This window comes from Pygoscelis adeliae, unplaced genomic scaffold (genome assembly GCF_000699105.1).
Source record: "Pygoscelis adeliae isolate BGI_AS28 unplaced genomic scaffold, ASM69910v1 Scaffold267, whole genome shotgun sequence".
Lineage (NCBI taxonomy): Eukaryota > Metazoa > Chordata > Aves > Sphenisciformes > Spheniscidae > Pygoscelis > Pygoscelis adeliae.
The window spans coordinates 2,331,148-2,342,472 of NW_008825150.1; the positions used below are offsets into that span (position 1 = coordinate 2,331,148).

Consider the following 11,325-nt stretch of genomic DNA (forward strand, 5'->3'; position numbering starts at 1 on the left):
TCTTTACTGAAAGAGTGGTTAAACATTGGAACAGGCTGCCCAGGGAAGTGGTTGAGTCCCCATCCCTGGAAGTATTTAAAAGACAGGTAGATGAGGCGCTTAGGGACATGGTTTAGTGGGCATGGTGGTGTTGGGTTGACGGTTGGACTCAATGGTCTTAGAGGTCTTTTCCAACCTTAATGATTCTACGATTCTATGACATATTTAAAAAAATAATTAGTTTCTTGGATCTCAATATACAGTTTTCCTTGCCAGAATAAGTCCCTCCTGCCCATAAGCTGGTTAAGGTTGTTTCCTCCCCTCTGAAATGAAACAAGCACCATAAGCTTTATCATTTCTGACTATACCAAACACAGAAGATTCATTTCTTCAATGCATAATTGGGTTACAGATAAGTAATCCAGAAAGGAAAAACAATGTCTTCTGGAGCTGGTAGGGGAAAATTTAGCTTGGCAGCAGAGTAGAGAATACATAATCAGACCATACCAGTAACACTGAGAAATAAGCAAATTCTAGCAGGACTGAACATGAGCCAGCAGTATGCCCTGGCAGAAAAGAAGTCCAACAGTATCCTTGGCAGTATTAACTGGAGCATGGCCAGTGTATCAAGGGAAGGGATTATCCTCCTCTACGCAGCACTTATTAGACCACACCTAGAATACAGCATCCAGTGTTGGGGCTCCCAAGAGAAGGGAGACATCAACAAACTGGAGTGAATTCAGCAGAGAAGCACCAAGATAGTCAGGGCGTGGAACACCTTCCCCATCAGGGGAGGCTGAGGGATGAGGGCTGCTCAGCCTGGAGAACAGACTGCTTCAGGACCTGACAGCAGTCCCCTAGTATCTGTAAGGAGGTGATCAAGAAGAGAGCCAGGCTCCTCAGAGTGGTGCATTGTAAGAGCATGACAGACAACAGACATAAGTTGAAAAAAGAGTTTCAGTCTGGATAGAAGGAAAATCTTTCACCCTAAGGACAGTCAAGCAGTGGAACAGTTTGCCCACAGAGGCTGTACAGTCTGCATCCTTGGAGGTTTTCAAGACCACAGGATAAAGCCCTGAGCAACCTCACAGTTGGCATGGCTTTCAGCAAGAGGTTGGAGACTGGAGACAGCTTGAGCAGGGGGACCGGACAAGATGACCTCCAGAAGTCCCTTTCAACCTCAACCTTTCTATGATTCTGCAACTTCCTGAGGTCTCTTCAAACCTGAATTTTCCTATGAATTTACCAAACGAAAATTTAAAAGATTAAACTAGTTCTAAAAACAAAGTACTCTATCACTTTTTGTAAGATAATTCAGATTTCTAATGACTATTTTAAGCACTAACTTAAACTAGAGGTAAAAATAGGTCTGGTTGTTTTAAATTAAGAAGTCATTCAAAACCCATAGAACATTTGTAAGAAGCAGGAAGCTCCTAATATAGGGTTGGAAAACAATTTGTCAGTGACTAACAAAGCTGACAGTATAGAAAAAAAAGAATAATCCCTACTTTCATATTTTAACAATGTCAGTGTGAAACACTGCCATATGCTTAAAATTGGATTGAATTTTTGATAGTCTTCAAAAAATAAGATTTACACAAACAAGTAATACCAAAATAAAAAAAATCAAATAAAATTATTTTATAAATAATTTTATAAAAGCAGAAAATTAAAGAGAGTGAGAGACAACAGCACTGGTTTCTTGTTTTAATGTAGAATTATACAAGAATAATAAAATGTCAATACAGTTGCTTGTATTTTTCCCAAAATATTTTGCAAAAAAATCCAGCACTCTCAACGCAAGTTTGACTTGTAAATAAATCTCTCAAAAGCAAAGGATACATCCCCAAAATCTAGAGATGACTGAATTTTTTTCAGTTAACTGATAAAATTCTGCCTCTAGTGAAATAAATAACTACATCCCTATGAAAACCCAGCCAAGGATGTTGGAAGATCTGAGTTGTTCTTCCTATTTCTATCAGCAAATCCCTGTCAGGTCTCTGGCAATCCAACAAGCTATCTTGTGTCTTAAATTTCTCATGCACAAAAACCTTTCACTTAAAACCTGACATTTTCTTTCTCAAGTTTTTAAGAGTTGAACCACTGGATCTTAAAAGTCTTTTCCGTTTGGAAAAATCCATAAAAATCTAAAGGACATTTAATGCTCTTTAGGAAAAGATTGTCTTTTTCAGAATTGAAAACTGAAAAATAAAGGCTATTCAACTATAAGATGTGTCTTAATGTTTAAGCTGAACCTGGTTAATTAAGGAAAATAATCATCATCTGTTGATGGAAAAAGCTACCTCCTGTGTTAAATAAACACTCTTCATACTCCATGAGTTTATTTAACAGAAGGAAAAAACAGACTACCAAGCTTAATTTAATTCTGTGGTTTAGTGACTAACTCATAAGAATGTGTATTGCATTCATTTTCCAGGAATGTTAATATAGATCGCTTAGAAGTGTAAGAAGAGTTGTAACAGTACAGATCGTCCCTGAACAATGCCTGATGAGTGACTATGGTTACTACCATTAGCAGAAGTCTTTGAGATTTGGGCCTGTAACCAAGTTTATTTACAGAAGGGGAAATCCTTCTATGTACATTCAAGAGACACTGAGCCTTGTCTATGATTGTGTTACTTTGTTAGTCACTGACAACGACTAACACATTAGTTAGTCACAGTACCTCGAATACTGTGTTCAGTTTTGGGCCCCTCACTACACAAGGATTTTGAGACATTGGAGCGTGTCCAGAGAAGGGCAACAAGGCTGGTGAAGGGTCTGGAGAACAAGTCTTATGAGGAGCGGCTGAGGGAACTGAGGTTGTTTAGCCTGGAGAAAAGGAGGCTCAGGGGAGACCTCATCGCTCTCTACAACTACCTGAAAGGAGGCTGTAGTGAGGTGGGTGTTGGTTTCTTCTCCCAAGTAAATGGTGAAAGGACGAGAGGAAATGGCCTCAAGTTGCGCCAGGGGAGGTTTAGATTGGACATGAGGAAAAATTTCTTTACTGAAGGAGTAGTTAAGCATTGGCACAGGCTGCCCAGGGAAGTGGTTGAGTCACCATCCCTGGAAGTATTTAAAAGACGGGTAGATGAGGCGCTTAGGGACATGTTTTAGTGGGCATGGTGGTGTTGGGTTGACGGTTGGACTCGATCTTGGAGGTCTCTTCCAACCTTAATGATTCTATGATTCTACTTCAATTTTCTGCCATAGAAATAACCAGAATTTGAGTGTCTTACTTTTGTGTTGATGTACTATAAAATGCAACTTATATAATGTATACCATAACTGATCATTCCAAGTTATCCTGTTGTATAAAAGCTCAAGTTCCTGAAAGAAAATGTATGAGCCATTTTTATTTCTGAAGGGAAAACAATGATTAGCATAATAGTTTAGAAACGCCATTTAAATTATCACAAGCCTTCCCTCCCGAATACGTAATACATCAATGATTAATGCTTCGTGATATAAAAATTAAACATAGCTAATCATTGATATCAACAAACATAAGACAGAGAATAGGTTAAAGGCAAAATGATTGCATTTGATGTACGCTTAGTGTTTTCTCGTGTCTTTTAGATTAAGATGGGATAAAAGGACAACATCTAGACTCAGTCTAACTTGTGCAGAGCCCAGCAAGTATTGTGGTATCAAAAGCTAGACAGTGTGCCTTGCCCAACTCCAGGCTGACAGTCAAGTTTGGAGGGGATCTCCTTCAGCTACACAGCTATCAGTGCTACTCCTGAAAAGAGAAGGGAAGAGTGAGAAAAGAGATCTCAGAGAAGGTAGAACCTACCTACTGTGATACTCCCTGTTTTGGTCTGAAGGCTGGTGTTACCTATTAGGAAAAGAAAAGGGGGGGAAAAAGTGTTAAAAGCATATTATTTAACTGGTTTCTGAAATCATAACAAAGGTTAAAAAGGAATGTGATCCTATACAAGGGCATTATAGTTGTAGTAGTATATCTGATTTGCATATAGAAGCAAAATAGCATAAGCCGGTTATATTGCTTGAATATTATTGCTTTACAAACAAAAATCTCAACATGTGAGTAACAATAAAGTGATTCCAGACAAGAAAAACACTCGGAGTAAAGCTTAAAGACACAGACTGGATGTGAGGGAGAGAAAAGCAGAGAGGCATTGCGAGGCTAAAGCACAATATTTTCTTATTTTATTTTGGGCCAATTTTTTTTTTTTTTAATTGCTGTGATGCCTGCAACAAGACTATGGATGATTTAAGTAGTTTAATAGTATGAGTAACATAAACAGTTTCTAATTTCCTGTTTTATATACATACATACCCCCCACCCCCCTGCAGGGATTTTTTGCTTTATCCTCAAAGACTACTTCCTGGACTCACCGAACATTACCTACTCCCTCCAAACTTATTCTTATGTGCATGACAACCCCTTGTCAATGCTCTTCATTGACTTCAGTGAGATCTGAGTGTGTTGGACAAACTGAAGAACATCAAACAAAAGAGTGTGTAAGGCATAAAATGTAGAATGGTCTCCTACTGAACTTGCATTACTTTGAACTGGCACTGGTGTTTTAGCCTTAAAAATCTCAAAATACATACTATTCCCCTTTACCTATGGCATCAAGAGAATCTGGAAGGAGGACAGATGTACCTCATAACAGAAAAGCCATCTCTACTACTAACAGTCTAACATACATGGAACTATGGAAGTTTCTTCCATGTATGTTACACATGTATAATTGCCTCACAAAAAATGCTTTAAATTAAAAAACTAAACCACAACTTGTCATTTCTGCCATTCTCTTATCCTCCCAGGAGGATAACAGATTGAAAAATAAGGTTGATCACAGTAATTGAGTCCAATTTAGTAATACACAGTAGTCACCACAATTTTCAAATCTTTCAGAAAAGGCCTTTAAAAATTGCAAATGGATCAAGTTCTGCTGCTATCTTCTGTATTTACACAGTAGTAAACAACCACTAGGGTAGAATGCATTCCACTGTATATGACCTGTAATGTTTTTCTTAGTGGTCCGTGGGCTGAAAGCTAGAAAAACAGCCTATCATCAATAGTCTTAAATTTATCATTTCAAGCACATACTGTACAAAATAGTTAGGGGTTCTGAAAACCAGAGTCGAAACAAAACCATATTTCAATGAACTTGAAAGACATTTGGCTTTACTGCTTGCTGTTTTAAAAAGGCACACTATAATCATCCCACCCTTTTCCCCATTTTATCATGCCTAGTACTTATTTTTGTACAACCTACAAAAAAGCCTAGGGTTTTGTCAGCTAGCAACTCCCATGGAGCAGAAGCTCTGTCTGAATATAGCCCCTGGGACTTGTGGATTTGCTGGTCTGTTCTTTGTTCTTCTGGGTTTTTTGCTTTCTGTTTTGATAAGCTGGTCCTTGAAAAATATTAAATATGTAGAAATCGAACTCTATTAACCACAAACTTACATGGCAGATATGACTAATGTTGCATAATGAAACATATTAGTGTGATAGGCTCACTTCAAACATTTAGCTAGAACAAAGTTTCTTTTAAAGTAGATAGGAACGTCCTGCTGTGTTGTGACCTGCACTGTGTACAGGCAGTGCACAGAAGTGTACCTTTGGTCATGTAATTGCTCCATGAAGGCCAACGCTTAACTTACAATTTTTAAGCTAGCCAAGTATTTTTTGGACACATCAAGGGCAATGAGAGAAAGACCTGACTAGAGGTAATTACTAGTTTGATTATTACATCCAACTTATTTCAGCGTTGTAGTGCAATACTATAAAGTCCAAAATATAATAGTTTTAATATAATATTGATGACAGTGGCTTAATGTTGCTTTTTTTACTGCTTCTGAAGAAATAGTTATCTTTTCTATCATGTACAAGCTTTGCTTCTCCATAAACACTATAAAACTTCAAGCTACAGTATTGCAAGTCAGGATGAGTATAGAGCCGGGGCAAAAGATGGCTTTTGGGATATAAATAAAGGTATCACTTTATGTTCAATTCCTTCAATTTGTTTTGAAGGCTTTCAAGGTGGCAGGGTTATTCTGATGCACAGAAAAAGCAAATAAACCACCATGCAGCTTTTTACTGCTTTGACTTTGCATTTTAAATTTGCATCGGACTAAAGTACAGACATGCTAAAAAGGAACGAAAATAAAATTAATTTCTACAATCCCGCTTTATATACAGTGAAATCCAGAAACAGCTGAAATTTATGGAACATACTTTGGTATATCAGATTCTTTTCAGAAGGGATTATAGAATGGCAAGCTCAAGCATTGCAGATTTTCTGCTTTGTCTTATTCAGGTCACTGACAGGACAAGGCAGCTATATGTTCACCTTTTCCTATATATTAATTAGTGTGTAAATATAGAAAGTAACTTCAATAACCATGTTTTCCAGTGTGATTCTCTCACATAATGAAATAGTTACTAGGCTATGACAGAAGAAGAGGTCAAAAGCAAATATAAAGTTTTGCACATGAGAAATCAACCCTGTAAAGCAGTAAAAGTTGAGCGCTGACTGTTTGCACAGAAGCTTTGCAGGTAAGGACCTAGGCGTCTTGATGGACACCAACCTCAGTATGAGTCAGTAAAGAAGGTCAACTGCATACTGAGCTTTATGATTAAGAGTATAGCCAGCAGGTAAAGCCCTCTTGTGAGACTGCATTTGGAATACTGTGTTCAATTTTGGGCTTCTCAGTCAAGAAAGACGCTGATGTACTGAAGCAAGGCCAGAAAAGGGTACTGAGAAGATTAGGGGCTCAGAGTACACTACAGATGCTCAGAGAGCTGGGTTTGTTTTGCTTTAAAAGGAGAAGGCTGAGGAGGAATCTTCTTGTGGTCTTCAAGTACCTAATGGGAGGGTACAGAGAAAAGAGACAGACTCTTCTCATGGTGATGCAACAAGAAGGGATAATGGTTACAGGTTGCCATAATGAAAATTATGACTAAAAAAAAAAAAAGGAAAATTTCCCCCACACACCAGAAGGATAATTCAGGACTGGAACAAGTCACCCAGAAAGGTCATGCAATCTCTGTCCTTGAGAATATTCAAAGCTCAACCAGACAAGGCCATGAGCAAGTTTGCTCTAATTGAGCCCAGTTTAAGCATTAGTTTGGACTGGATGTCAAATTCCTCTCCAACAAACTATTTTGTGGATAAAATAAATTAATAAGTAATGCAACTCAACCCAAGACTTCGGCACTGTTGCAAAGAGGGGTTTCCTTTTTCTCCTATGTGCCCCTCTGTGGAAAAGTTTCACTGTAATGTTATTGCCCCTTGGATAAACTAGCACATTTCTCATTCTCAGAGCTGTTGCCCTTTTGTTGTTCAAGTGTCAACTCGAAAGCTCAATGGCACCTGACATCTCTAACGCCTCTTACAGAAACTGATGAAAGTTACTCAAAACCAATTTCTCCAAAATAATGCATTATTCATTTGCCATAACAGTATGAAGCATGCAAAAGAGCAATTAAGAGAGCTTGGGCACTGGCAGCGTTGGAATTGTACAGCCCAAGATTCAACTACAAAATAGGTCTCAGGCAGGTTTGTAAAGTTTGTGTTGCCCTGACTTCAAAGTTCTCAGTGCAAAAGCAATGAAGTCTAGCTCAGTTTCATGCACAGATGTGCTGATTTTATGCCAACTATAATATCAGCATACTGTCAGCTATAGGGAAATAGTGGGCTTAATTGCCCAAGAAACAATCTGTCCAAGTGTTTACAAACAAAACTACTACTAAAATTGAGCTACCTCATGAGCAAAAACTAGAAGTGAAAGTGACCAGTTTTTTTCTAACATAAAAATTCTAATAGTTTACATTTTCCACTGATATATGTTTGCATGTGTATATATATGCAATATAATAATTATAAAGAATTCAAAAGTATTTGCTCTTACTGTTAAAACATGATTGAGGAGCATGATGTTTTGCAGAAAATATTTCTCTGAAAAAATAGACTAGAAGTACCAAGCAAATGTTAATGTGCAATTGTTTTTAAAAGAAACAGCTAAAATAACGTTAGGTGTTCCAGACCCATTTAGTAGAGAGCTCATGAAAATAATCCTGAAGTAATATACGAAATGTCTGTTTAATTTGGATACAATTCTATTTGTTTTCACATTGTTCTTCAGCTAAATGACAATGAGGCATTACTAAGGAAGTAGGTCACTAACTACAGCAGTTATCATTCCGTTTTTGTACCAAGAAAACAAAAATAAACTTTTGGATGTGCACAGAGGTATGAACATGCTCACAACTTGATCATTCCACAGTATCATTATGTCGGTTTGAAATTAGAAAAAACAGAACAGCTTATCAGACAAAGTACCAGTAATAATAGCCTGCATGTTAGAAAAATACAGTAACAAGAAGGGGGGGGGGAGGGATCTATTTCTGCCTATGCATGCTGAAGTGAACTTTACCTAACAGGTTTAGAAACTATTCTTAAATTTACTATAAATGGACAAAGGAGTTGCTCCTTTAAAGAAGAAACGAGTCATTTCTCAAGCAAGATAAGAACACAAAATTGCTAAGAAATTGCAGCAAATTGTTTATAAGGCATATAGCTAGAAATCTGGAACTCTGACTGACCTAAGTAATTTTCACTCTTTGTACATCCTCCAGTTTGTTTTACTTAATGTTAAATCACCACAAATACATTACAGCACTGTCAGAATTCAGTGGTAATTTTGTTAAATTAGAAAACCACACCAGATTCCAACCTTTACTGCTGTTCATATAAAGACACTCAAGTTAATTAGTTTTAGTTCTAGGTGAAAGACATTAAAAGGTGGATGGATTAGAGACTTCCCCCCCAAAGAACAGAAACTGTCACCACTCTTAGTATAGTGTGTCAGCACACACGGAGACTACTTCTGCTAAAAACTTCTAAATATGACCAGGTTCTACCATAGTTCTTAGTAGATGCTGTAACAGTTACTTCTCCTATGAAGAAAATAAAGGATGGAGAGAGGGGAAGGAAGCCTCTTTACTACTTTTAGTACAGTTTTCATTGCTGAATTTTAAAGTATTTTGACATCCTTAGTATGTGTGATGTTTCCTTCCTATAATATACACTTTTTGCTATTTTACAAGTGTGCTTATGAAATTGTTTTTAAAAATAAATACAGTATACTATATGGTAAGTTAATTCTCATCAATTCAGTCTCTTAACAGATACAGAACTGTTTGTTCATATACTGTGCACAGCTGATTTAGCGATAGTCTATAGCATAGGTCCATTTGTTACTGTGAACATTATGAATACCTTCAAAGCAGCTAAATGTGTGACAGTATTTCCTTCTTACCATGAATGCTTCCCAGCAGAATATCACCAGCTACTGAAGACAGAGATGATGATTCTGCATAGAGATACTTCGTTTTCAGCAGCCCATCTTCAGTAGATATGTTGATGGATGTCCCCTGCAGCTTCTCTATATTCACACTCTAAGAGAAATAAACTTAAATAAACATAATGGAAAACTTGTCATGACAGTTTGAAAAGGCAGAGTGGAAGTAAGACCATTAAGAGGCAAAACAAATGGAAAGCAGCTGTTGGTGCAGAGCAAACGGAATCAAGTTCTTAGTTAAAAGCTACACAAAATAAAACAAAAATTCTTTTCATCCCAGAGCTCTGACCAACAAGTTAATGGTTCTTTACAACGTTCCTATGAATTATCACATCCATCGTACAGGTGAAGAACCCAAATAGTCAAACTGATGAAAGAAAAACTTGATTTATTTTTAAAAACCAAACCACTTCATTTTGAAAAGTAAAAAGATTAGCTTTAATAATGAAGACTTAACATTCATACAGCATTATGACACTTAAAGCATTGGTAATCAGTTTTCTGCCACCACATACTGAAACATCCACTGTCTTTGTTACATACAGCTATTTATACAGATTTTTAACTGGCTCACTTTGTAGACATAGCTTTGGTGAAGGTTTGCAAAAAAGCCACAGCTGTCTTTTCTCAGTATATTGTTCATATTACCTCGTTACTCAGGCCTCTACTCTTGGACTTATCCCTCAAGCTACACAAAGCCTTGAAAAATGAGAGATAAGCTCTCCATTTCTACTTCCTTTCAAGAGAAATGGAGAGAAAGGATAAGATTTGAAGAGTTGCACTACGGATAGATTTGGGGGAATAAGAGGTGATAGATGAGATTATCTATGTACAAGTAACCAGGCGTGTGACATAACCTACGCCTATCTGAACAAAACAGAACAAATTACAAGCTTGTGCAACTACCATATGAATGTAATTCTCTTCTTCCTCAGTTAATCTTGATTTATGATGGAATCATGCAACAGTTCATACTTAACCCCCACTCAATTTGTTTTTATTTTGCTTACGCAGACTAAGTGAATTGCACAAAATCTTCATTCATTACATGAAATGATATATGGCCTTCTAGATCAAACTGTGCCTTATGTAAAATTATCTTTAAATCCACTTTGTCATTTTAGCATTGTCATCTTGTGGAAAAAAGTTAATAAAAAAAAAAAGTCTGCTGACCCTTCCAGTGTTATATTATATAAAGAATAAGCTATGGATGAAGTAAGAGGTATTCTGACAAACAGCAACTAGCGTTGCACAAACTCCATGCTGTAGTGTGTCCCAAGAAGTGAGCTAAAGAGGCTAGTTTAGTATGGACTATGCGACAGCCAAATTATACTGTGACCTTATTAATCCATACATACTGAGCTTTATGCCGTCTTTACACCTTAAGTCACAAGATTACAGAATGGACTATTGTCTTAAGACTTTTGGCATGATGCTACAATATAAAGTAGGTCTCCAAGAATGTAACAAGATACATTAACCTTTAAGAAAATCTGGTGATCAAAGTGCTGTGCTAGAATTAGAGATACGTGACAGTCAATACCTACAATCTCTGCAGGTGGTGCTGCTTAGAACTATGCTACAGAATCTAAGCATCAACAGTAAACAAAACTAATGATATTAAGGCATAATTTGTCACTACTGAAAGTGACAGCAATTCAGCTTTTCAATCTTTCAATGCTTCTAATAAAACTCTAACAAGCAGACACCTTAACAAACATAAGTTTACATTGCATCTGTCCTAGGAATGTTTCCCACAGAGTACTCCACTACTCCCTCACCCACGATGGCAAAGTGTAAACCTGCTGTGGCACACGGTCAAAGCAACAACTAAAAGAAAAGCCACTGTCATTTTAGGCTCTACGATCTAAACCTGTTCTGAAGAGAGTTAAATGACTTGCAAAGAACCTTTCCAATTTTAGCAGGCCTATCATTGCTATCAGCACAATGAAAATAGAGCCAGGCACACTTTAAGGGGGGGGGAGTGTAAAAAAAAAATATCTG

The 11,325-nt window shown here is 37.2% G+C and overlaps 1 protein-coding gene across 1 annotated transcript in view; it reads right to left on the reverse strand.

Annotated features, from left to right (window-relative positions):
* FAM185A (family with sequence similarity 185, member A) overlaps nucleotides 1-11,325 on the reverse strand; it is a 39,405-nt gene that overhangs the window by 19,039 nt on the left and 9,041 nt on the right. The window contains exons 3-4 of the mRNA XM_009328381.1: nucleotides 9,280-9,418; nucleotides 3,776-3,817 (exon numbers count right to left, since the gene is read on the reverse strand). Of these exons, the coding sequence (XP_009326656.1) occupies nucleotides 3,776-3,817; nucleotides 9,280-9,418 (181 nt within the window). The remainder of the gene's footprint in view (nucleotides 1-3,775; nucleotides 3,818-9,279; nucleotides 9,419-11,325) is intronic.